We start from the raw sequence: 27,761 nt of genomic DNA, 5'->3' as shown, positions 1-27,761 counted from the left end.
CAGAAACTGTGATGCATGTGTATTTCTACTTACCCCCCCCCCCCCCCCCCCCCCCCCCAATTTTCATGAAAAGTCTTTATTATCCAACTCAATCTGTTTTTAACATCAAATTTCAACATCACAAATATTTTCTTTTGTAAACGGTCAAACTTTATCGCCTCTATGCGGTTTTTCCACAAATAACCCTGTATTTAGCTCCATCTTTTTTCCTTATTGTCTTTGAAAGGTTGGTCTTACATGAGAAAAAGATCCCCACAGCATAATGCTGCCCTCACTATTTGCTACTGTCGAGAAAATGTATCAAATAGGATTTTCATACTCCTTCTTTTCTCATTACTTGGTTACTTTTTGTATGCCACGCTCTCACAGATTTTTTTTCTGAAAGACACTTGAAGTCCTTCTACAACAGCTTCTGGTTTTTGTTTGACACACAGTTGCACTTTCTTAATTAATAAGGTGAATGAGAAATGTAAAATGACTGCAGCGGATTTTAGGCTGTCTGAAAAAAAAAGTTTTACGCATACTTTCCAGATAAAATATGTGCTGCATTTGGAAATATTGTTTTTTCCCTCTTTGCTATTATTCATTGTTATTTGATACTTACATAAGATTCCTAAGGGGCACTAAAAGGATGTAACTGTAAATTTAAATACATTTAACGGAGCATTGAGCATTTCAAAAGGTTAAATATATTGTTTTCTTTCCCATACTCTCCCTTACAATTACCAAACATTTCCAATGAGTGTTCTCTATTTCTAAGTTACCTCTATAGACTCTATTAGTGTCTCCATTGGTCAGTTCATGATAGAGTGCACCTTGCTACTTCATTGAGCAATAGTGAAATAACTTCAATATTTATAGCTTTCTAACCCTAGGAGAAATTACCTACAGTATGCAGGTATGCAGTAACAGTGACAGAATGTGATACTTTTCCTCTTTTCCCATTTACATCCACAACATCCGTGCAATTACACATCTGTGCTAAAAGGTGTGTAAATATTTTTACCAGTTAAAACATATTCTCTTGGTTTATCCTAACTAGCTTCCAGTTCAAATAGTCCATAAGCATTAAATGGTTATCTGTTAATAAAATACTGTGATCCTGTCAGAGTAGAGTGATCAGTTGGCCCAGTAATAGACTAGCTCTACCCAGAGTGCAAATCATATGTCATTAATATTGACAGCTGGAATTAGTCCCAGTGGCACCTGTGGTATAGAAAAAGACAGAGCAGGTACAAAAAAGGATTTCTAGAAGCATTTAAGGGTATACTATGCAACTGGTGTTGATTTTCCAGCGAGGCTCCCTCCAGAGGGCGAAAGTAAAAGTGCACTGTCATAAATATGCTCAGCTGTTCTCCTGGTTTCTCCGTCAAGCCAGGCGCTGTTGTTTTGAGCTTAGTAGACAGGCAAACGCGACGAATCACCATGTCTACTGCGGTAAGTGACTATTTTGTTCCAATTTTTGAGTTTGAAAATTCAGCATGTTTTCATACATTATTTGTTATGCATGTGTCTAAATAACAAAGATTGTAGTTAGCCAAGTTCTCGCCGTAAAGCAAGACTGACTCTCACGATGCACGAGACTTCTGAGCCTGTGGGTGCGGGCCAAGGGCTCCTGCAATTGCAAGTACAGTATTTCCCCTACAGACCACCACGGCGGCCAAGAAAACCTTTGTTCGACCTAAAATGACTCATTTAATTATCCAAAACGTTATGGAACACATTAATTAACTAAAAAATGTAGCATAGTATGCCTTTAAGTCTAAAAACGCTGTTCTAGGAAGTCAGGCATATCCAGCTAAAATGCAGAGCAATACAGTATAAATCTCTGAAATCAACTGACGCAAACTTTATACAAATCCCCTGATTAAAAAAAAAAAAAAAAACATCTATGCTGTTAAAACAATCACATCATGTCAGGTTTTTTTTTAGGATTACAGTATAGAAAAGTTATGAAGGCATAAATCCAGTTCCACCTTTTATCGTGAAATTTTTAATTTATTTTTTACTTTTCCATCCACACTAACTGAAATAAAACTAGGACATTTAAGTTTTTACCCAAGACCAGGTGTGTCTAACTGGTTCCAGAAAGGGATATGTGGCTATAACCTAACGATTGAAAACCGTTTTCTTTTTCATTTTTATTTGACACAAGATTTCTTTTCCTTCTGATTTTATGCTTAATTGGTAGAATTTGTATTATTCTATAAAAAATGAATTTCTCTTTTGTGTTTTTGTGATTACTATGTTATTTTATTTATTTTCTGTTTAAGAAATAAAAGGGTGATTCATTCACTAATTTAAGTTGTGTCGATTGTATTTGTCTTTCTTTTTAAATATATTTTTTATTATATTTATGTTTTCGTTTTTTTCTTGAAATTGCAGCTCAGACAAAACCAGCTCTGTCTCCTCTGTGATTCACAGTGTATTAGTATCACTGTGCTTCTCAACCTGTGTGGCACCTGCTGCTAGCATAGATTCACCTAGACATGTTGGTTCCAATCGCCCAAGAGTTTATTAATAATGAGACACTGGCATCCACTATGGCATTTGGTGTTTTTTTTTCACCAAAACTTTATTTAAACACAATGGGCTTGTGCAGGTTGTCAACAACCTTCTCCGCCTATGGCTTCAGGATACTACCAAAAGTGCACACATGCATTAAATACTCCTACAAGCAGCTTTACTTCAGCAAGTTGCTCATAAACCACTCCTTACACGCTTGCTTAAGGTATTACATGTGCAAATTGACTACCATGGCGCCCCAATATATCACACCCATGAGTGCTTGCTCCTTATCTGTGTGCATGCAGCCTCCCTCCTCGAGTATGGACCTTTTTCTGCTCCTTCCTGTCAACTTTTGTTACTGTGAAGGAGTTACCCACCTGAAAAAGCAACCTGCTTGTAACTGGCAAGTTTTCAGGAAATCCCGCATCTTGAGTTGTGACACTTTGCCGAGGTAACCAGAGTAAACTGTCTTCCAATTTCCAGTTAATGTTTGACCTACATTGGACACCCTACAGCCAGTGAAAATCCTATATTTATCCAGACCATGTTATATTTAATGATGACTCTGCTTACCAATTTCCAACTCTTACTTTGCTAGAAGAGTACAACAAAAAAAGGAAGAAGGGGGTTTCATGAAAAGTAGCCAATCACAGACAAGTTGCTTCGTCCAGTGGTTAAAGCCTCCAAAGTGACAAAATTTGACATGAGCACACAGAAACAGGTCCACATGCAAATAAGATAGAATCTATAGGTGGATAAAAAGCAAATGACAAGCACAGAAAATGAGCATGCACTAATGTTTGTGATATATTTGAGGCCTCATATTATTAAATCAATACTCATAGAACATCAAGAATCAAGTCAGTTAAAATTTGGAAAAGGGTTTATTTACTGAAAAATTTGTAACGGACAAATCTTGATCCATCAGGAAGATGGCCAGGGTCCCATGTGGGGAAATAAGTTTAATCAACAGTTACACAGCATTAAATGTTCCAACAAACCTTAAAATATCAAGTTCATTATTTAGATTTTCTTATTATGTTTGATTGCCGAAATTTTAATTGTCTGCTGTTGTTAAATACAGAATGAATCATCCACCACCAGGTCATTATCAAGCCCAAGCTAAAAACTATCAGCCAATATCTACAGTAGACTTCATTTTTTTGCCAAAAATCTTCGAAAAGGTGGTGTCTAAACAACTCATATATTTCCTAGAGGCAAATAAGATATATGATGCTTTTCAATCTGGTTTCAAGAGACACTACTCCACTGAAACAGCCCTGCTTAAAGTTTCAAGTGACATCCTGATGTCTGCTGACTTATGTAACCCTACTGCCCTAATTCTGCTAGACCTGTCCTCAGCCTTAGACACAGTTGACCGACACATCTTGATAAACAGCCTGAATGAAATCATATAATGTCTGGTCCTGCCAAACTACGTAGTATGTGGACTACGTCAGCGTTCTGTTCTAGGACCTATTATGTTCCTGATCTATGTGCTCCCTTTAGGTAGGATTATCCAGCAGTTTGAGAATGTCCCATATGCAGACATCATTCAGTTCTTCTGCTCCTTCACTACACCTGTGGCCCACAAATTAAACTCTCTGATTGAATGTTGGTCCGAAATAAAGAAGTGGTTGAGTGGCAATAGTCTACAACTGAACTCAGAAAAAATTAGACACTCAGTATTGCCCCAGACAAAGCCATTTTTGGCATTAAGCAGCACAGACAACTTAAACCAGGTGACAAAAGTTTTATTGAGTTTTATTTCATGAGGCAATGTCTCTGGAGCAGCTCATAAAACCTTTAATAAAAAATTGTTTCTTTCAACTGCGTAATATCCCAAAACTCAGAAATTTTGTTCCTGAAAATGATTTGAGATGCTTATCCATGCATTTGTGTCGTCACATTTGGACTACAGCAATAACCTGTTCACTTGTCTGAACAAAAAAGACCTAGCTTGATTGCAGCTAGTGCAAAATTCTGCAGCAAGGATTTTGACACGTATAACCAAGAACTCACATAACCCCTGTCCTAAAAGCTCTACAGTGGCTTCTCATTGAATACTGCAGAAACTTTAAAATCCTGGTCCTGACCTGTACAGCCCTGAATGGACAGGCTCCCTCTTACATTTACGACATGATTCAACCTTACTTTTCTGCTCGCAGTCTGGGCTCTGCTGAAAATAACTTATTAATGGTCCCTCAAACCCGTTTTGGGACGAGAGGTTATAGGTCTTTTCAAGCAGTTGCACCCAGACTGTGAAATGCTCTACCACTTTACCTGTGCTTTATGAACTGCATGAATGATTTTAAAAAACAACTACATACATTCTTTTTTGACCAAGCATTTTAGACTAATTTTATCAAGGGCTGCTATGATGTATTTACTTTGTCTAGATGTATTTTATATGGTGCTGTTTTGCATTTTATGCCTCATGTCTGAGAAAGGTGCTATATAAATAAACCGTACTTACCTTACTTACTTACTTACGTGACACTTTGGATATTAATAAGCATGCACAGACATGTTACTGTAGTTGTCTACTCTTATTAAGCTGTTTAATTTGGTGAAACCACCATAAAATTGAGAAAAAAATACAGAGAAATCCAAACTGAACAGAGGACCAGCACCTCTGTACTTATAGCTCTTTGTCTTCTCTCAAACACTTTAGCCTGGCCGGTTTTTCGCTCTTTCTGAGTCTTTAAGACTAAACCTTGTTGAACCTTTTTATTTTTATAGTAAATGTAGCGCTTTCTTATATCTACGGATAGATCTAGGGCTCTGGGTTCTATTTTTTTTAACGTTACCCACAAAGAAATTGGTTTCACAAACTTTCCCAGTGAACCCCCAGGTGATGAATTGTCATAAAGAATTAAACTGTAACGAACTGCCTACGTCTGACCCATAAATAATGAGACTTTGTAAAAGTAAAGTATTTATTGACCAACTTAAGAATGCAAATTACAGCAGACCACATGTGAACTTTTAGAATTTCGCTTTGTCGAACTGAATAATTATAAATGAAAACAGGTATATTAAACAAAATACCAATAAAATACCACAGGCTTTGTCAACCACCTGGCTTATAAACAGGGACTTTCTCTTCTGTTAAATGCTTTTGGAGTTCTAAATAAAATAATTCTTAACAGTCCTGACCACAGATGAGTCCTTGAATACTAACTTCATTCCAAAAAAAAAAAAACTACTGACAGTATTTAATTAGTGGGCCCACCAAAAAAAATAAATAAAACAAATGAAAGCCGGCACTATAGTCAATAACCCCGTTGCAGGCCTGATACGGACACCACTCACCACTGGTCCTCAATCCACAGTGACGAATTTATATTAACTCCTGATGCCTCGTGTTTTCAGATGGTCAGTTAATCCACGCCTTTCTCGGTAAAGGCGGAGGGAAACGCAGCCAAATCCAACCGGCCGTCTCAGCGCAGGTGCAGCTCGTCTCTGCCTCTCTCCACCAACCCCGGTGCAGACCTTCGGCATCCAGCTCACCGCGGCTCCTTTCGCGGTCCGTCGGCTGTCCCTTGGCGCTAGTGCAACAGCTCAGTGCTTGCACAGTTTTAACTGATTTTCCAACAAAAACGGCTCATAAAAGTTCCAGCACAACTTCACCGAGTCTCTTCCCTTCTCTCTCCGTTCTCCTCCTCGTCCCGCCCCCAAGTCAATCAGAATTCAGGAAAAGTGTAATCACCCAATAGCAACTCACCTTAGGCAGAACCAAAAAAACACATATACACAGCAATCTAGTCTTTGGAACCTCGTGTTGAACTGTACTTTGCATAAAAACTATATAATATTTTCCCTTCTTTAAGTGAAAGAACACAATATTTTTATAGACTATGTTCTATTCAATGAACTCTTGCTCATTTCAAGCTGTTACTAAAATACTAGGAAATTATTATCTTATTTTAAGATATTAACTTGCATAAATTAAATTTGTTATTTTTCAAAACAACAACATATATAAATATTCCTGGGAACCCAGGGGGTTACACTATCCCCGTCCTAAATGTCTAGATGTCCCCATCAGACATATCTGCATGTTGTAAACTCTCAAAGCTGCATCCTGCTCTGTGAACTGGGACATTGCAGGGTGGACGACAGGCAACATTAGGACCTTCCTCAGCGTCTCTGGTTATATATATCCTCATTCCCCGGTGAACAATGACCAATGGCCTGTCTGTAGGCTTTCCAGGCTTGTCGTACCTCAAACGGCTGATAGGCTTACTCAGTCGTTTAGTAGAAGAAACACTGGTAGAGTCAACTTCCTCATCAGACACACTAGATGTTGGGACGTCTCCCGCTTCCAGCCCTGTTACCGTCACAGGGTCCTCTGATGAAAATATAACACCACTGGTGTCCTTTTCTACAGCTGCATCATGGTCAAGCAACAAATCTTCATTGTATTACACGACTGATCCAACAGGATCTTTTTCAGAGATGACATCCTGGGGCTTCGGTTTTGTTACGTTAGAGTCCAGCGCGGATACGGAGCGGGCCAGGGAGAAGCTCCATGGCACGTTGGTGGAAGAACGTAAAATCGAGGTTATTAATGCCACAGCCAGAGTGATGACAAACAAGAAAATGACTACACCGTACTCTAATGGAAAGGGACTTGCAGCCCTACCATATGCTGGTTGGAAGTTAAGTCCTATGGTCGGAGCTATGTACAGTCCTGAGCTTTATACAGTTCCAGGGTTCCAGTACCCGGCGGCAGCCGCAGCAGCAGCCGCCGCTTCCACCGTGGCAATATTTCGAGGAACACATCTGCGGGGTCAAGCTCGGCCCGTCTACAGCGCAGTCAGGGCTGCTGTCCCGCAGCCTGCCATCCCTGCATACCCTGGTGTGATGGCCTATCAGGATGGTTTTTACGGTGCAGCTGACCTCTATGGCGGCTATGCAGCGTATCGTTACGCCCAGCCTACAGCCGTAGCGACAAGTCTGATGGCTCCGCTCAGATTGACGGGCAGTCTGAAGTTGGTTCAGGTGGAGGGGGTGGCGGCTGTCGCCCTGGGGACGATTCAGACGCCAAAGGGACGCCCAAACGTCTCAATGTATCTAACATCCCCTTCCGCTTTCGGGACCCAGACCTACGGCAGATGTTTGGCCAATTTGGCAAAATCCTTGACGTTGAGATCATTTTCAACGAGAGGGGCTCCAAGGGCTTCGGTTCTGTTACGTTTGAGTCCAGCGCGGATGCGGAGCAGGCCAGGGAGAAGCTCCATGGCTCGTTGGTGGAAGGATGTAAAATCGAGGTTAATAATGCCACAGCCAGAGTGATGACAAACAAGAAAATGACCACACCGTACTCTAATGGAGAGGGACTTGCAGCCCTACCATATGCTGGTTGGAAGTTAAGTCCTATGGTCGGAGCCATGTACAGTCCTGAGCTTTATACAGTTCCAGGGTTCCCGTACCCAGTGGCAGCCGCAGCAGCAGCCACAGCAGCATCCGCCGCTTCCACCGCGGCAACATTTCGAGGAACACATCTGCGGGGTCGAGCTCGGCCCGTCTACAGCGCAGTCAGGGCTGCTGTCCTTTAGCCCGCCATCCCTGCATACCCTGGTGTGATGGCCTATCAGGAGGGTTTTTACGTTGCAACTGACCTCTATGGCGGCTACGCAGCGTATCGTTACGCCCAGCCTACAGCCGTAGCGACCCCTGCAGCAGCAGCCGCTGCAGCAGCAGCCTACAGTGACAGCTATGGACGAGTTTACACGGCAGATCCCTACCACGCTGCGCTGGCCCCAGCAGCATATGGTGTCGGAGCTACGGCCACGCTCTACAGGGGAGGATACAGTAGATTTGCCCCTTATTAAAAGACACTTCATGTCCCAGGACATCCCCTATCCTATTGAATTATTCTGAAAGAGCTCCCTCTGTTGTTCTGGAGGTGGACTGTGTCCTGTTTTTAAAGTGTGGAGTCGACCACTGCTAAGATATTGCAGATCCCACCCCAGAGCATTCCCACTTTTCTTATCTAAGCTTCTACAAAAATAGAGGAATGCTGTATTAAAGACTAAGGGTCGCCTTTACAATAAAAAATAAGAAAAAAAAATAACTGACAGTATTTAATTAGTGGGCCCGCCAAAAAACAGAATAAAACAAATGAAAGCCGGCACTATAGTCAATAACTCCGTTGCAGGCCTGATACGGACACCACTCACCACTGGTCCTCAATCCACAGTGACGGATTTATATTAACTCCTGATGCCTCGTGTTTTCAGATGGTCAGTTAATCCACGCCTTTCTCGGTAAAGGCGGAAAGAAATGCAGCCAAATCCAACCGGCCGTCTCAGAGCAGGTGCAGCTCGTCTCTGCCTCTTTCCACCAACCCCGGTGCAGACCTTCAGCATCCAGCTTACCGCGGCTCCTTTCTCGGTCCGTCGGCTGTCCCTTGTCACTAGTGCAACAGCTCAGTGCTTGTGTTACACCCCTGTAAAAGGGGAAAATAGAAATACAACACGGACACGATGTAGCTCAGTCAAATCCAATGTTGTAATGGGCAAACAAGAGAGCAAAACATGTGTTCACATTGTTACAAATGTAATTTCTCTTTTACAACATATTGTCTGAAAAATATTCCTAAACAGCCCTTTTAATGGCGTTATTCCCATATAAACAAACACAATGGGAGAAAAATAGCAACCACATATAATTTTATCCACCCCTTAGCATTACGCCCGACACAGTTAGCATGAAGCAGTTAGCACACAGTTAGCATCATGTTCAACCTACAAAGTGCACAGACAGTTTTAATTATTCAATGTTTACTCTCCGTATTACCGAAACAATATAAGTGCCTTCATAAACTTTTTAAACATAAAACAACCCTCAGTCTTACCTGTAAAAGGGGAAAATAGAAATACAACACGGACACGATGTAGCTCAGTCAAATCCAATGAGAGAGTTAAACTTAATAAAACAGCAAACAGCATTGTTACTTCCCAACAAAAAAGAACACTGAATAGAAAAGCATTCTACATACAGTTTTATTTTTTATCTTATTGACCTATTTTAACTAAGAAGAAGAAAACCAATGGATTACCGATCTCTAGATCATTCAATTGTAACTTTAATAACAATGTCCGTTTCTATCATCTTTACACTTGCACAGTTTAAACCGATTTTCCAACAAAAACGGCTCATAAAAGTTCCAGCACAACTTCACCGAGTAGAGTCCTGCAACGGGTCGGGTATCCGCGGGTCCCCGACAGGTCACCCGCTAAAATGCTCTTTTGTGGGTGAAAAATACATAAATAAAAATAAACGGGTATGCGGTGTCGGGCGGATATTTTTTTAGTGCGGGCGGCTATTTGGTGATTTTTTTTTTTATGCGTGTGTGTTGTTATGGACATCAGAAATGTTATATTAATCAGGCACTGCGGTCACCCTTATTGTAGCTTAAAGCCCTGCCGGAAGTGTGGGCTTCCTTTCAAAAAGGCCACAGTCAGTGCATACACATCTGCTGCAGTGTTAATGGCGCTGTTCTGCAGCGCAGCGTACTATAGCCTATTACTTGATGTGTTAACAGGTCGGGTTGCGGGTTAAATATCAACGGGTCGGGTTCGCATTTGAATTGAAGATATCCGCGGGTGACAGGTCGGGTTCGGTAGTCATCCTAACGGGTTCGGGCGAGTGCGGGTTGGTAAAACTCGACCCGTGCAGGACTCTATCACCGAGTCTCTTCTCTTCTCTCTCCGTTCTCCTCCTCGTCCCGCCCCCAAGTCAATCAGAATTCAGGAAAAGTGTAATCACCCAATAGCAACTGACCTTAGGCAGAACTAAAAAAAACACATATACACAGCAATCTAGTCTTACGCACCTCGTGTTGAACTGTACTTTGCATAAAAAGTATATAATATTTTTTCCTTCTGAAAGTGAAAGAACACAATATTTTTATAGACTATGTTCTATCCATTGAACTCTTGCTCATTTCAAGCTCTTACTAAAATAATTGGAAATTATTATATCTTATTTTAAGATATTAACTTGCATAAATTAAATTTGTTATTTTTCAAAACAACAACATATATATATATATATATTCCTGGGAACCCAGGGGGTTACACCCTCCCCGTCCGAAATGTCAAGATGTCTCCATCAGACAATTCTCTTTGTGTAAAATAGTCAAACTCTCTCAGGTGGGAGCCCAATGGGTTACATAAAGTTTGTGGAGGCTTCTTTTAGCATGTCAGAGTTGACATGATCTAGTTCTGGCATCTTTTTCTTCCACTTGTAAAATAGTTTTTATACCAGCTAATGTCTGATTTCAAATTCTTGTGAGACCTTTAAATATCCCTTTAAACCGATTAGAGCGATCAGCTGTACTAATGGCCCTAATTAGCATATGAATGCAGCAAACCCGCGCGGCTGGCCAGGTCTGGCTTGAATAACCTTCTCAGTATTGGCTGAAACCACTATTCTCAAACAAATGAAATCGCTCGTGATTGGCAGCAAAACCAAACGTGGCCACGCCAGGCTTTAATTTTCTTACTGAGTATTGGACGGAACCACTTCTTTTTAAACAAGTAAAGTCGCTCGTGATTGGTTGGCATATATATACATTTACATATAAATTTACATATATATATTTATTCATATATATATATATATATTCATTTATATATTTATTCATTCATATGCTGTGTATTTATGTTATCCTACACTACTACACAATTATTATGCTACCATCAAGGACATGAATGAAGTTATACAGGAAATGAACATTTGCCAGGAAGCTGTTTATGCAAAGAAAGAGCTTTATTGAAACATACACACACACACACAACTATATACAACGCGTATCCAAACACATGCGTTTCTAAAAATTAAAAGTCCGTGAACGGTCCGTTTGCTTCCTCGGGGTTGGAGGTAACTGGCAGCATTCCCTCCGAGGCAGGTCCGATGTGCAGACGCCTACTGTGCGTGGCCCTGTACTTCAGCATCACTTCTAACCGGGACTGCAGCTTAACACAGAGTTCAGTGAGATCCGGCCTACGAAATGGCGGCGACCGTACAATCCATCCAGAGACACCGCGACAACGGCGGACTTCCAGAGTTCCACTTCCTCATCTGCTAGCACACTCTGCCTCGCTTTCAGCAGCTGAAAAAAACAAACAATGAATCAGCGCACTGCGTATGGACACAACACATCTATTAATGCACCTGAAAAATAGTCACCAAATAAAGTCTTACCCTCTTTCTTCTGGCCCGACTCCGAGCAGATTGCCTCCGCACGCAGCGTGTTGGCTAGCAGCGTATATCTGAAGCTCCTGCGTACCGTCTGAAAATACGTCTTACAGGCAGCTGGAAAACAATTAAATGAGAGTGGTATAAATAAAAAAATCAAACGCAAGTCACAGTAACAAGGAATGAGAAAACATTAAAACAAGTCACTTACACACAATGTCGTCTTTATCAACATCGTGCAAATCTGGACTTGCTGATTATGGCTCCGAGCAAATAGGAGGTCACCGCCTCATTGTGAGGCGACAGTAGTCTGTGAAAACAAAATGTAAAGCTATGATCGGTATCTATCCGTATCCATTGCCTTTTACCGCAGAATGAAAGCATATTCTTTAAATCTTACCCTTGCTCCGGTTCATAGCGCCTGCAATTAGTCTCCGAGTTGTGAAGACGGCGTACTGCTTCCTGTGAATCACAAAAAATACACTTTAATAAAGCTTGTTCTTGCAAGGCTACTATTAGCGGTAGCTTTAGGCTAGGCTGCTATTAGCCGTAGCTTAGGCTAGGCTGCTTTTAGCCTAGCAGGCAGTAATCGAACATATATTTACCGCTAGCATCTCTTCTTTGAGTTCGTCTTGTTCGATGCAGAGTCGCCATCGCGTCCAAGAGGAGTTTTACCCCGAAATCCAGAAGCTCCAGACCGCCTGCACAAAGCAAAGAATCCATCCTCCACTGTGGCTGCACACCGCGCCGCTCTGAGTTTCTTGGAGATCGTAGAGCGCATGCGCGAGATGAACCAGGGTTTCCGCAGATCAATAAAAATAATTAAAAAATCATTCATTTTTTTTAAAATCAAGGCCTTAATTGGCACTAAAATTATTTAAATATATTTATCGAAGTATTTATAATTCTTTAATAAAAAATGCTTATAAAAACAATTTCGTCAGATATATTATATCGCTCCAGGCGGAGAAAAAGCTAGAGGATATATATATACGTATATATATGTGTGTGTGTGTGTATGTGTGTGTGTTTACATACATACAGGAGTCATGGAACTGTGCTTGCAGCTCCTTCATTTTCATGTACACTAATAACTTGTGTACATGGTTCTTGTTGATGGCATTAAAATCATTTCAAATAGCATTCAATTAGAGTCACTCATTCCTGTATGAACCCTGTGAGCACTTAATTTAATATGACATATTAAAAAAATCCCACCATCATCCAGCCTATGTTCAGTTTCTGCCCAAATATATATTTATATTTTTGTAGATTTTTGTAACGGGGATAAGGATAATTCAAAACTGCTTTTTTTGAATGAACTTGTTCTCTTCTCCCAAACATCTCTTTTCATTCCTGTAATAAGAAGTTTCTTTTGAATGGATTTGATTAAAGTTTAAGTCCCTCGGTATAAAATAAATATTTTGATGGAGATGAGAAATCTGCTTCCTCGTTGGTGAATAACCAATAGTTTGGATCCAATCATTTAAATAAACGGTGTTAGTTTTTTTTTTTATATATATATAAGAATTGTGCTATAACCGATCTGTTGCTGCTATATTTTAATTTGACGAACCGGAATTTGTCGATGTTCTTTTTCCTGTTTGGTGCGATTGCAATTGCGGATCTTGACCTGGCCGGACCTTATGACCACAGTGTACCAAACTTCTGATGGCTACTTCCAACAGGATAATGCGCCATGTTATAAAGTGAATCATCTCAGACTAATTTCTTGAAACTTTTCCACTTAAGTTATTGTGAATTGAGCATATTGACAGACAACATTTTATTTTTTATCTTAAATGCAAATTTTTTTTTTTTTAATAATTACTGCTCTAAATGTATTGCTCTGTCAGCTAAAGATCTGTTTTGGTCTCTATACTTTAATTAAATAAATCAATTCAAGCTTAAATGTAAGAGGCTATGCTTAGGCTGATCTCTTTGTATTCTTACCTTTTAGAAAAATGTCACTTGGAGTAAAACCCCCCCTGCAACCCTGGTTTGCATTTGTATAGCTCACAGCATGTTCATTTACATGTTAAAGCCTCCCCTAGAATTCCTTGGGGGGGAGGCATGGGGGGAACACTGCCTAACAAAGTCCACGTCAATTTCTGATAATTTACGGGAGTTTTCGGCGAAGCCTGCAAATTGTCGTAAACTGCCGCTAACCTGAAGTTCCACGACAATCTACAGTGCCGCATATTGACGAAAATCCCACTTTTCATGCAGTGGGAAAGAGAACAGAAAAACAAACTAAAAAAGACAAAGACAACAAAATTAAACCTTAAAATCGCTTCAACAGCAGTGCCTTAGATATCTAGTCAGTATGTGTGGAAAGCAAAACTTTATTATTTGGTGTTTTACATATCTGTAGCTACATAGTATTAGTATGCTTCCGTAAACACCTGAAACCCCATCCTGTGGTAAGTATACCTGAACATGCTTGTGTATGAAGGAAAATATTCTCAATAGGCGGTGTGAGCAGCCCCAGACCTTCCCTACAGGTCCAAAGACCCATAAAGAGGTAACCTGCGTCCCAGATATCCAAAGGCACCCCAGATAACTGGGACACAAGGAGTGCAGACATACAGTAGGGATGGCCACACCTAACAAAGAAGGGCAGACAGGTGCACCTGGGGCCTGACCCTAAAGGGGCCCAGTCCCTGAGGGACCAGATAAGGTCAGCCTGTTAAAAATGATTAAACAAAGCTGGGGATGAGCGTTGAACAGAGAGAATTAGAAAAAGGAAATGATTGACACAGAACTCACTAAAAATGTCAAAATAGATATGAATGGATCTTCAAATCAGACCTAGAAAAGCCAAACAGTCATGAAGTGTCATTCAGCAGGTATTGACTAAATATGGCAATACCTAAATAATGATTAACCAAGAAATAAAAAATAAATTCATATGGCAGGTATCCAAAAATGTAAAAACAAACATGCTTTGGTGTATCACTAAACCATTTTGCAGGTTTGTGTAATAAAATCCCAGAGTTAGATGGGCTTAGGTTACAGTGACAAACAGGAGATTTTTCAAAAAAAATGCATGAAGAAATGTTTGTTTTATGAGTGTGCCATAGTTATATTGGTATGATCCTTGTGTTGGTTACACTGCATGAAAAGTGAGATTTTCGTCCCCGTAAACCCCCGTAAACTCCCGCAGATCTGCCTGATTTTCGTCAGTTTCCGACAATTTGCAACCCGTGCTTGTCCGCGTTTGTCGTGCCACAAATTGTCGAAAACGTACCGTGACGTATGTGGAGAGCGATCAGCTGTACTAATGGCCCTAATTAGCATATGAATGCAGCAAACCCGCGCGGCTGGCCAAGTCTGGCTTGAATAACCTTCTCAGTATTGGCTGAAACCACTATTCTCAAACAAGTAAAATCGCTCGTGATTGGCAGCAAAACCACACGTGGCCACGCCAGGCTTTAATTTTCTTACTGAGTATTGGACGAACCACTTCTTTTTAAACAAGTAAAGTCGCTCGTGATTGGTTGGCATATATATATATATTTACATATATATATTTATTCATATATATATATACACTATATTGCCAAAAGTATTTGCTCACCCATCCAAATTATTGGAATCAGGTGTTCCAATCACTTCCATGGCCACAGGTGTATAAATTCAAGCACCTAGGCATGCAGACTGTTTTTACAAACATTTGTGAAAGAATGGGTCGCTCTCAGGAGCTCAGTGAATTCCAGCGTGGAACTGTGATAGGATGCCACCTGTGCAACAAATCCAGTCGTGAAATTTCCTCGCTCCTAAATATTCCACAGTCAACTGTCAGCTGTATTATAAGAAAATGGAAGTGTTTGGGAACGACAGCAACTCAGCCACGAAGTGGTAGGCCACGTAAACTGACGGAGCGGGGTCAGCGGATGCTGACGCGCATAGTGCGAAGAGGTCGCCAACTTTCTGCAGAGTCAATCACTACAGACCTCCAAACTTCATGTGGCCTTCAGATTAGCTCAAGAACAGTGCGCAGAGAGCTTCATGGAATGGGTTTCCATGGTCGAGCAGCTGCATCCAAGCCATACATCACCAAGTGCAATGCAAAGCGTCGGATGCGGTGGTGTAAAGCACGCCGCCACTGGACTCTAGAGCAGTGGAGACGCGTTCTCTGGAGTGACGAATCGCGCTTCTCCATCTGGCAATCTGATGGACGGGTCTGGGTTTGGCGGTTGCCAGGAGAACGGTACTTGTCTGACTGCATTGTGCCAAGTGTAAAGTTTGTTGGAGGGGGGATTATGGTGTGGGGTTGTTTTTCAGGAGCTGGGCTTGGCCCCTTAGTTCCAGTGAAAGGAACTCTGAATGCTTCAGCATACCAAGACATTTTGGACAATTCCATGCTCCCAACTTTGTGGGAACAGTTTGGAGCTGGCCCCTTCCTCTTCCAACATGACTGTGCACCAGTGCACAAAGCAAGGTCCATAAAGACATGGATGACAGAGTCTGGTGTGGATGAACTTGACTGGCCTGCACAGAGTCCTGACCTCAACCCGATAGAACACCTTTGGGATGAATTAGAGCGGAGACTGAGAGCCAGGCCTTCTCGTCCAACATCAGTGTGCGACCTCACAAATGCGCTTCTGGAAGAATGGTCAAAAATTCCCATAAACACACTCCTAAACCTTGTGGACAGCCTTCCCAGAAGAGTTGAAGCTGTTCTAGCTGCAAAGGGTGGACCGACGTCATATTGAACCCTATGGATTAGGAACGGGATGTCACTTAAGCTCATATGTGAGTCAAGGCAGGTGAGCAAATACTTTTGGCAATATAGTGTATATATATATATATATATATATATATATATATATATATATATTTATTCATTCATATATTTATTCATTCATATGGTGTGTATTTATGTTATCCTACACTACTACACAATTATTATGCTACCATCAAGGACATGAATTAATTTATACAGGAAATGAACATTTGCAGGAAGCTGTTTATGCAAAGAAAGAGCTTTATTAAAACACACACAACTATATACAACGCGTATCCAAACACATGCGTTTCTAAAAATTAAAACTCCGTGAACGGTCCGTTTGCTTCCTCGGGGTTGGAGGTAACTGGCAGCATTCCCTCCGAGGCAGGTCCGATGTGCAGACGCCTACTGTGCGTGGCCCTGTACTTCGGCATCGCTTCTAACCGGGACTGCAGCTTAACACAGAGTTCAGTGAGATCTGGCCTACGAAATGGCGGCGACCGTACAATCCATCCAGAGACACCGCAGAGGAAGGCGGACTTCCAGAGTTCCACTTCCTCATCTGCTAGCACACTCTGCCTCGCTTTCAGCAGCTAAAAAAAAAAACAATGAATCAGCGCACTGCGTATGGACACAACACATCTATTAATGCACCTGAAAAATAGTCACCAAATAAAGTCTTACCCTCTTTCTTCTGGCCCGACTCCGAGCAGATAGCCTCCGCACGCAGCGTGTGGCTGGCAGCGTATATCTGAAGCTCCTGCGTACCGTCTGAAAATACGTCTTACAGGCAGCTGGAAAACAATTAAATGAGAGTGGTATAAATAAAAAATCAAACGCAAGTCACAGTAACAAGGAAGGAGAAAACATTAAAACAAGTCACTTACACACAATGTCGTCTTTATCAACATCGTGCAAATCTGGACTTGCCGAGATGGGAGGTCTGTGAAAACAAAATGTAAAAGCTATGATCGGTATCCATCCGTATCCATTGCCTTTTACCGCAGAATGAAAGCATATTCTTTAAATCTTACCCTTGCTCCGGTTCATAGCGCCTGCAATTAGTCTCCGAGTTGTGAAGACGGCGTACTGCTTTCTGTGAATCACAAAAAATACTTGTTCTTGCAAGGCTACTATTAGCCGCTATTAGCCGTAGCTCAGGCTAGGCCGCTTTTAGCTTAGCAGGCAGTAATCGAACATATATTTACCGCTAGCATCTCTTCTTTGAGTTTGTCTTGTTCGACGCAGAGTCGCCATCGCGTCCAAGAGGAGTTTTACCCCGAAATCTTGACAGACCCCGAAATATTGACAGACAATATTTTATTTTTTATCTTAAATGCAAATTTTTTAAAAAATAATTACTGCTCTAAATGTATTGCTCTGTCAGCTAAAGATCTGTTTTGGTCTCTATACTTTAATTAAATAAATCAATTCAAGCTAAAATGTGAGAGGCTATACTAAGCCTGATCTCTTTGTATCAGAGATTTTCTTCCTCAGAAAGATGTCACTTGGGGTAAAACCCCCCCTGCAACCCTGATTTGCATTTGTATAGCTCACAGCATGTTCATTTACATGTTAAAGCCTCCCCTAGAATTCCATGGGGGGGAGGCATGGGGGGAACACTGCCTAAGAAATTCCACGTCAATTTCTGACAATTTACGGGAGTTTTCGACGAAGCCTGCAAATTGCCGTAAACTGCCGCTAACCTGAAGTTCCACGACAATCTACAGTGCCGCATATTGACGAAAATCCCACTTTTCATGCAGTGTTAACTGTGTCTGTTTTTATGTTATATTCTTTCTGGCAAATTCATATCACTTCATGACTTGCTTCATTTTTTTTGGTGTATTTTTGTGTTGTTTTAAGTGCAATGAAAATATTTTTTTGTGATTTCATGTCTGATTTTCTCCTTATTTTTTGACAGTTGTTTTTGCTTCTCGGTGCAGCCCAAGCTCCCTTCTTTCCTTATGCATCAGCTGCTACATTCTCCTCAGATTATTACACTCATTACACATTTTAATCTACTCCCTCAGTGTATGAGCTCACGTTTTCATTGCTTTTTTTTTCATTGGGTTTTACTTCTCCATTGTACTACCTGCTCTTTATCCCTGTTTAATGCCCTGTTTATGCCTTTTTGTTCTTATTAAATCCTTCTGCTATCCATGCAACTCCCAAACTCAATTTAAAACAAGTCATATTACAAGCTCCTCAAATACACAACATATATTTCTAACAAAGCAGATGGCACAACAGCATGAAAAAGAAGTATAAAAATATAAATATCATATATACTGTTAATGGATTATCTTCATGCTACTGTACACATTGAATATTAGAGCACTGAGATCCCTAGTAAAAAAAAATCCAGGCAGCTACGTAAAAAGTCACATTCTTTTTTAAACGTGCAAAAGATATGTAAAAAATTTCAAACAAACTCTTTCATGTAGGGCAGGCATCCCAAAAATCGGTCCTGGAGGGCCGCTGTCCTGCAGGTTTTATAGGCTTCTCTGCTTTAGGACAGCTGATGCTGATGATTGCAGTTCAGCAAAAGCCTGTTAATCAACTATTAATGTATATTAGCTGTGCTGGAGCAGGAAAACCTCTAAAACCTGCAGGACAACGGCCCTCAAGGACCGACTTTGGGGATGCCTGATTTAGAGGTTGTCTGGATGCTTCTTTGCCATGAATACCCTGACATGAGAGCAGCTCAGGTCTTTGTTTACCCTTAACTACAGTATATTCAAACTATTCAAGGACCTTTAAAATGCCACAATTTGAGTTGTTGATCGAACTAATTAGTATGCATGCCTTTATTTATTTTTTTATAAAGGAATTATGTTTTTTAGTTTTTGTGAGCACAAATCTTTTTTATTTCATTGGCAAATGATCTTACTCAACTCAAGGGCATATGCACTTATTTAAATAGAACAGACCTACTCAGAGATTAAACTTTATTCAGTCCTAATTCAAAGACTTATAGAAAGAGTTTTAGTCTCCTGTATTCGTGTGTTTCCACATACAGCACCTGTTGACACATAAAATGGCTTCTGTTGTGCACTTAAAATACAACACCTATCTCTACATGTTTACTGTTATGCTGTGACTGACAGCACTTTGTTATATGTGGATGCAGGAGAGTATTTGGCCATTAGCAGTTCACAAGCAATGAACAACGAAACCCAAGCAGAAACACTTACAGCTATATTACTACTGGCTTTTTTTGACAGTAAAATAAATAGATTTTAAGATGAAAAAGTCACCAGATAAACTCAAATTTCTGTTGGATTTCAAAATGTTTTTAATATTTAATTTTTTTCTTTTTTTTTTTTTAAAGAAAGCTTCCTCTGTTGCACTGAGGGAGTGCCTTTTACAGGTACATTAACATACCTTGGAAGGTACACAAAAAGGTCAGGATATGTTCAAAACACTCGGGAATAGAACAATTTAATAGATGCAGTGGAAACTGTACACTTTTTCTTTGCAAACAAATGCAATCAGAAAGTCTGCAAATGCAATTCGACAAGGACACGTTTTTGTTTCCCTGGAAGTGTGTGAAGGATCAGAAAAAAGGGAATATAATAAAAAGGAAGAAGCAATCTTGTCACATATTTAAAGTGAATCGCAAAAACTTTATATCAGATTTTATTTTCTTGATCATTTTGTTAGCAGATTCCTTGGTGATAAAATCAGATTACATCATGCTGGTAAAATCGTAATTGAATTAAAGTTAATCTAAAAGGAAATAAACAACGCTGTGCTTAACCATTGCTTCGTGCATTCAACTATTTTCCTGAGGTTTTTACATAATATGAGGAACTGACAATGAGTTTATTTCCCCAGTAAAAGCTGCCAGCTGGCGCTATTAAAGGATGATATTGTTGCTGTTTTCTCTTTTCCTTTTCTTAAAGTCACAATGTGTGAGGAATCTTTTAGTTTCAACATCTGAAGTTTAACTTTGCAAAAGTCATTCCTTGCTAGACTGGAAGAACATTTCAAGCGTCATCTGTATGTTTGCTATTTTTCACACTGATCAACTCATCTGAGATCTGCTCTTGATAAGTCCATTCGCACAATGTTGTTTACATTTTCTGATTTTCGTGTTGTTAAGCGAAGCACACAATGCCCCTTCCCCTCATTGTCAATATGACAAACATTTTACATTCCTTCACAAATGCTCCAAATAATAGATTCCAAGTGTCCTAAACAAAACATGAAGGGACAAATCACCCATCAACATGCTATATCTAAAAAAAAAAAAATTTTTCTAAAAAATGAATTTGTATTTTATCGCAAATAAATGTACTGATCTCCAACATTCTAACCAAAGTTTCGAATGCTAAGGAATTTGCTGCTTCCCATATTATTGGGAAGCATTAATGCTACCTTTGTCAGGTTGAGTGGAGTCATTGAGGACCCAAATGCAGAGATTAGTAGCAGTGATGGATCCAGTAACACCAATGCGTAGGCACAAAAGTTGAGCCCATAGAGCAAAACACTGTATCGGTGCGTGTGTCGATTCAAGAAAGTCATGTAACTGATACAGGACTTGTTTCTAACTGACTGAGTCACTAAACTGTTTTTAAAAACTTATCTGTCGACATGATGCATCTGCTAAAAAAAATGTCTCATCTTTTGCAGTTTATCATTAAAATGATCTAGAATTTTGTAGCAGCCTAAAAGGAATAGGAGCATTTAAGCAGTTGCATTTTTATTTCAATTATCTGAATTAATGTTAATTCCAAATTAACTCTTAGTTTATTTATTGTTACTTTTTAACAGCATATAAGTACTAACAATAACAGCAAGTATTATTTACTGTACTTATTATTTAAAAAAAAAAAATATTGAAAATCCTAGTCCACAAGCATCCTCATTCACATTTTCCCCTAAATTTTCACGTTATGATATATGTTTATATTATTTATTGGCTGCATCTGAAAATATTAAATATATTTTTTATTTTAATATAGATATGAAATTATAAAATATAACCTACAATAACTTAAAAAATTCTATTGTACTTGGTCATCAAATCAATTCAGATTTGTCTGTCAAATAAGCTGCCTGTAGTGTCTTTAAATGTCCAGCAGGTGTCAGTATGCTGTGAGACAGTATCAATACAGTTTGGCAATCTGTTGAAATGCTTCATGTTGCCTCATTAACCAATCACTAATTAGTAGGCAGTGATGAGTTTTACTGATTTAATGAAGCACTTAAAGGCAACTGAGGCAGAAATCCAAAAATCCAAAATAACGAATGCAGAAAAAAAAAGAATCTAGATAGCATCAGGGGAAACATACATGTGGAAAAGACGAGGAACCAACCCTGAGGAACTGCACTGTGAGAGTATATATAGGAGACAGAACAAAGACTGGACTAATGAGCTGACAAGGAACAGGTGTGGATGGAAGCAAGTAGAAGGAAGCCAAGGAAACAAACACAAGGGGGCAACAGAGAGTAAATTAAGTACAAAACACTGCTAGAAAACAACTACAAATACAAAGAAACTAAAAATAAACAGAGGGCAGAACCCTGACAACCTTTTCTCTTGTATAGGTTTTAAAAAATGGTTAATAATTATATGATCTCTGGGTCAGGTTCAATACATCGTGCATTACTCTGTTGAATCACTTTTGTAGAAAAAAAAAATATATATATTTTTTTACAGTGTCCTGTCTGGCAATGTGGCAATAAGGATAATTGTCTTGATGCCAATGAGAGTCCAACAGATTTTACTTTCACAAGTGTAGCAGTACGACATTGTGTTCCGCTTGATTTATGCATTTAAATAGCTTTTTTGTAATTCATGCAGGGAGTATTACAGATTATGTGGAGACTGCAATAGGAAAATAGAACAGAAAGGGAAAAACAGGGAAAGGGGCAAAAAGGGAAAAAAGATGAAACAATGATAGAAAATGATTTTAATGTAACTGAACAAAAAGTGAAATATTAGTGTATGCAGCCAGACACAGTGTGCACAGTGCATTGTACAGAATCCCTTAAAATGATATTAACTGTTGAAAGAGAGCTTGTAAACATTTGTTATATTAGTTTTTGTGTGTTTCTCATCATCAGTAATTAATAAATCATACAGGGACTTTTAACCATATTATAGTTAACCACAAATTATATTAATTTTGCATGGAGGTTTGATTTTATGAACTTCACACAGTCTTAAATCATGATGTTATGCTGTTGCAAGTGGATGAAATTTACTTAGTCAACCTCCTAAGTTATGAGAAATATGTAATTCAGAGCTAGTTCTGCAAATATAGCATGAACATTTCTTTGGGAAACCAAGTCAAACCCTTTGAACTCTCAAATATCTTTACTTCAGTTTTTGCATTCTAATTAATTTTAGTAGTGTGCACTGTAAATCAAGTTTAATCGTTGTAATACTTTGGTTTTAGAGTTGTTAAAAAATATATAATATATACAGATTTTGACCTCATGGTAAGACACATCAAAGTCCAAAAAACTCTGAGGTTGTGCTGAACCAAGATCAGTGAAAGGCACAGTGCTGGTGTGTTTGGCCACAAAGACCTGAGACAAACTATTTCTTTTTTTAGGCTTAGGAGCTGTTGACTTCAGTTGCTCCAAAGCAGTAACAGTGATAAATGGGGCTTGAGCCAACTTTGCTGAAAAAACAACAAAAAAACACTGTCTTAGCCAACCGCTGCCCCTTACAACCTTATCACACCGCTATAGCTGGAAAACTGTATAAAGGACAGCTAAAAAAACAAACTAAATAGAAAAACTGTGCCAAGAAAGAGATTTAAAATGAAACACTTAGAAAAACATTATAATAGATAGAAGATAATGCATAAAGTGTAATTAATTTCATCTTCCAAAAGGAATGAACAAAGACCACAAACAAGATCCTGATGATTAATTAAAGCTTATTTGGCATCTATCAGAGCCTGGGTTTAAAATTCTCGAACAAATAGTCCTCACTGACTAATTGCACAATGAGACTCTTGACTTTGAGAAGCGCTGGGCTATAATTATGAATAGAGGGCTTCCCAGGGGCACACGCACCATAACCGCACTAATCAGAATTTTGGAAAGCATGCATATTAATCAGAAATACTGTGATTTCGGAATATAAAGCTAAACAAAACCAAGCAGAAAATAACAATTTAGGCAAATTAGCAAAAGAAAGGGAAGCTTTTAAGGCCCCAAGAGACACGTTTCAACTGTTTCTTTCTACATTTGTAATTGGGTCTAATTATTTTTGGCTTTTGGGCGAAAACAAGCACAAACGCCAGACATACCAGACATTCAACTTTTTAAAAATACAATGTGCATGTGAGGTTTCATTTTTAAGCTTCAAACCAGCCTATATTAAAATGAACTCTGTTCATTTGTTTAGTCAGCAGGCAAGTCTTTCCATTACAGCCATTTGCAGACGTCTCAGCAACTGTGAGAGGGAGATACACTAATCTGTTAAGGAATTAGAACCTGTGATATTTATGGTACTGTTTATTCTTCTGCACTAACACCTCTTCTTACATTTGTTTAAACAGGGCTGGCCAGGCCAAGATTAAGCATTATTCAAACTCATGTAACATGTATGCCCTCTAGGAAACTACAACGTCCAACAATGATTCTTTACAGGTGAGCCGTATCTTTCCAAGACTCGCATGTTTTCCCCATTTCTTGCTTCAGCACTTTTTGTCTGACAGGAACAGCATCAATTCTCAGTACACATTGCTTCAGGGTGAGAGAGAGAAAAGAAAAAAACATCCCAGATTAGTAGGTTAAATATGCTCAGTGCATTAGAGGAGTTAGGATCTTCCGATGTTCTGCTTTCAGTCAGGCTATTGGTCTATCATGTGGCATATGATCCAAGTCTTTACACCAATTCCTACGTATCTCATGCGGATAAGCTGAAAATTCAAGTGAATGTCTTGTCACTTTTAAATGGTAAAACTAAGCCTGGCAGCCTTTAGTTTAGTGGCATCTCAGCTCATCCAGTCTGTCAGAGTAATAGAGCTAGTTTAATCTATTAATCCCTAAGCGGGCACTCAATTTACATCTGATAATCTACATTGTGAGTCATGGTTGAATCACATCGAGTCATTGAAGAATCAACCTTAATTACTGTAATGATTTACAGAATGATGCTTCATTTTGCTGTTTCGTGCACTGCATGAAAAGTGAGATTTTCGTCCCCGTAAACCCCCGTAAACTCCCGCAGATCTGCCTGATTTTCGTCAGTTTCCGACAATTTGCAACCCGTGCTTGTCCGCGTTTGTCGTGCCACAAATTGTCGAAAACGTACCGTGACGTATGTGGAGAGCGATCAGCTGTACTAATGGCCCTAATTAGCATATGAATGCAGCAAACCCGCGCGGCTGGCCAGGTCTGGCTTGAATAACCTACTCAGTATTGGCTGAAACCACTATTCTCAAACAAATGAAATCGCTCGTGATTGGCAGCAAAACCACACGTGGCCACGCCAGGCTTTAATTTTCTTACTGAGTATTGGACGGAACCACTTCTTTTTAAACAAGTAAAGTCGTTCGTGATTGGTTGGCATATATATATATTTACATATATATATTTATTCATATATATATATATATATATATATATATATATATATATATATATATATATATATATATATATATATATATATATATATATTCATTCATATATTTATTCATTCATATGGTGTGTATTTATGTTATCCTACACTACTACACAATTATTATGCTACCATCAAGGACATGAATGAATTTATACAGGAAATGAACATTTGCAGGAAGCTGTTTATGCAAAGAAAGAGCTTTATTAAAACACACACAACTATATACAACGCGTATCCAAACACATGCGTTTCTAAAAATTAAAACTCCGTGAACGGTCCGTTTGCTTCCTCGGGGTTGGAGGTAACTGGCAGCATTCCCTCCGAGGCAGGTCCGATGTGCAGACGCATACTGTGCGTGGCCCTGTACTTCGGCATCGCTTCTAACCGGGACTGCAGCTTAACATAGAGTTCAGTGAGATCCGGCCTAAGAAATGGCGGCGACCGTACAATCCATCCAGAGACACCGCCGAGGAAGGCGGACTTCCAGAGTTCCACTTCCTCATCTGCTAGCACACTCTGCCTCGCTTTCAGCAGCTAAAAAAAAAAAACAATGAATCAGCGCACTGCATATGGACACAACACATCTATTAATGCACCTGAAAAATAGTCACCAAATAAAGTCTTACCCTCTTTCTTCTGGCCCGACTCCGAGCAGATAGCCTCCGCACGCAGCGTGTTGGCTAGCAGCGTATATCTGAAGCTCCTGCGTACCGTCTGAAAATACGTCTTACAGGCAGCTGGAAAACAATTAAATGAGAGTGGTATGAATAAAAAATCAAACGCAAGTCACAGTAACAAGGAAGGAGAAAACATTAAAACAAGTCACTTACACACAATGTCGTCTTTATCAACATCGTGCAAATCTGGACTTGCCGAGATGGGAGGTCTGTGAAAACAAAATGTAAAAGCTATGATCATCGGTATCTATCCGTATCCATTGCCTTTTACCGCAGAATGAAAGCATATTCTTTAAATCTTACCCTTGCTCCGGTTCATAGCGCCTGCAATTAGTCTCCGAGTTGTTAAGACGGCGTACTGCTTCCTGTGAATCACAAAAAATACACTTTAATAAAGCTTGTTCTTGCAAGGCTACTATTAGCCGCTATTAGCCGTAGCTCAGGCTAGGCCGCTTTTAGCTTAGCAGGCAGTAATCGAACATATATTTACCGCTAGCATCTCTTCTTTGAGTTCGTCTTGTTCGATGCAGAGTCGCCATCGCGTCCAAGAGGAGTTTTACCCCGAAATCCAGAAGCTCCAGACCGCCTGCACAAAGCAAAGAATCCATTCTCCACTGTGGCTGCAGAGCTCCGCTCTGAGTTTCTTGGAGATGGTACAGAGCATGCGCGAGATGAACCAGGGTGTCCGCGGATCAATAAAAATAATTAAAAAATCATTCTTTTTTTTTTTTTTTATCAAGGCCTTAATTGGCACTAAAATTATTTAAATATGTTTATCGAAGTATTTATAATTCTTTAATAAAAAATGCTTATAAAAACAATTTCGTCAGATATATTATATCGCTCCAGGCGGAGAAAAAGCTAGAGGATATATATATACGTATATATGTGTGTGTGTGTTTACATACATACAGGAGTCATGGAACTCTGCTTGCAGCTCCTTCATATTTCATGTACACTAAAAACTTGTGTACATGGTTCTTGATGATGGCATTAAAATCATTTCTAATAGCATTTAAATACCATTAAATTAGAGTCACTCATTCCTGTATGAACCCTGTGAGCGCTTAATTTAATATGACATATTAAAAAAATCCCACCATCATCCAGCATATGTTCAGTTTCTGCCCAAATATATATTTATATTTTTGTAGATTTTTGTAACGGGGATAAGGATAATTCAAAACTGCTTTTTTTTAATGAACTTGTTCACTACTTCCAAACTCAACATCTCTTTTCATTCCTGTAATAAGAAGTTTCTTTTGAATGGATTTGATTAAAGTTTAAGTCCCTCGGTATAAAATAAATATTTTGATGGAGATGAGAAATCTGCTTCCTGGTTGGTGAATAACCAATAGTTTGGATCCAATCATTTAAATAAACGGTGTTAGTTTTTTTTTTTTTATATATATATAAGAATTGTGCTATAATTTCTAGTCACCGATCTGTTGCTGCTATATTTTAATTTGACAAACCGGAATTTGTCGATGTTCTTTTTCCTGTTTGGTGCAATTGCAATTGCGGATCTTGACCTGGCCAGACCTTATGACCACAGTGTACCAATCTTCTGATGGCTACTTCCAACAGGATAATGCGCCATGTTATAAAGTGAATCATCTCAGACTCATTTCTTGAAACTTTTCCACTTAAGTAATTGTGAATTGAGCATATTGACAGACAATATTTTATTTTTTATCTTAAATGCAAATTTTAAAAAAAAATAATTACTGCTCTAAATGTATTGCTCTGTCAGCTAAAGATCTGTTTTGGTCTCTATACTTTAATTAAATAAATCAATTCAAGCTAAAATGTGAGAGGCTATACTAAGCCTGATCTCTTTGTATCAGAGATTTTCTTCCTCAGAAAGATGTCACTTGGGGTAAAACCCCCCCTGCAACCCTGGTTTGCATTTGTATAGCTCACAGCATGTTCATTTACATGTTAAAGCCTCCCCTAGAATTCCATGGGGGGGAGGCATGGGGGGAACACTGCCTAAGAAATTCCACGTCAATTTCTGACAATTTACGGGAGTTTT

At 39.4% G+C, this 27,761-nt stretch overlaps 3 protein-coding genes across 3 annotated transcripts in view; all 3 read left to right on the top strand.

Moving 5' to 3' along the window:
* LOC119792585 (urotensin-2 receptor) overlaps positions 1 to 27,761 on the top strand; it is a 102,520-nt gene that overhangs the window by 27,645 nt on the left and 47,114 nt on the right. The window lies entirely within an intron of this gene.
* On the top strand, positions 6,694 to 7,591 carry LOC119792594 (RNA binding protein fox-1 homolog 2-like). The gene is made up of 2 exons (XM_038299299.1): positions 6,694 to 7,505; positions 7,555 to 7,591. Exons 1-2 carry the CDS (start codon positions 6,694 to 6,696, stop codon positions 7,589 to 7,591), a joined length of 849 nt encoding a protein of 282 aa, XP_038155227.1.
* On the top strand, positions 7,482 to 8,574 carry LOC119792586 (RNA binding protein fox-1 homolog 2-like). Its single transcript, XM_038299292.1, is given in 1 exon segment — positions 7,482 to 8,574. A coding segment is annotated over 1 exon segment (720 nt). The 5' UTR covers positions 7,482 to 7,628; the 3' UTR covers positions 8,349 to 8,574.

This window comes from Cyprinodon tularosa, unplaced genomic scaffold (genome assembly GCF_016077235.1).
Source record: "Cyprinodon tularosa strain WSP-4 unplaced genomic scaffold, ASM1607723v1 ctg424, whole genome shotgun sequence".
In the NCBI taxonomy this organism is placed as follows: Eukaryota; Metazoa; Chordata; class Actinopteri; order Cyprinodontiformes; family Cyprinodontidae; genus Cyprinodon; species Cyprinodon tularosa.
Note: the sequence above shows the minus strand (reverse complement) of the source record. Positions and strands in the feature narration are given on the sequence as shown.

Bases quoted from the DNA above. Each gene is read 5' to 3' on its own strand.
- LOC119792594 (XM_038299299.1), top strand. From the start codon at position 6,694: ATGACCAATGGCCTGTCTGTAGGCTTTCCAGGCTTGTCGTACCTCAAA. The intron at 7,506-7,554 runs GTTGGTTCAGGT...GGGACGATTCAG, and splicing joins AGATTGACGGGCAGTCTGAA to ACGCCAAAGGGACGCCCAAA.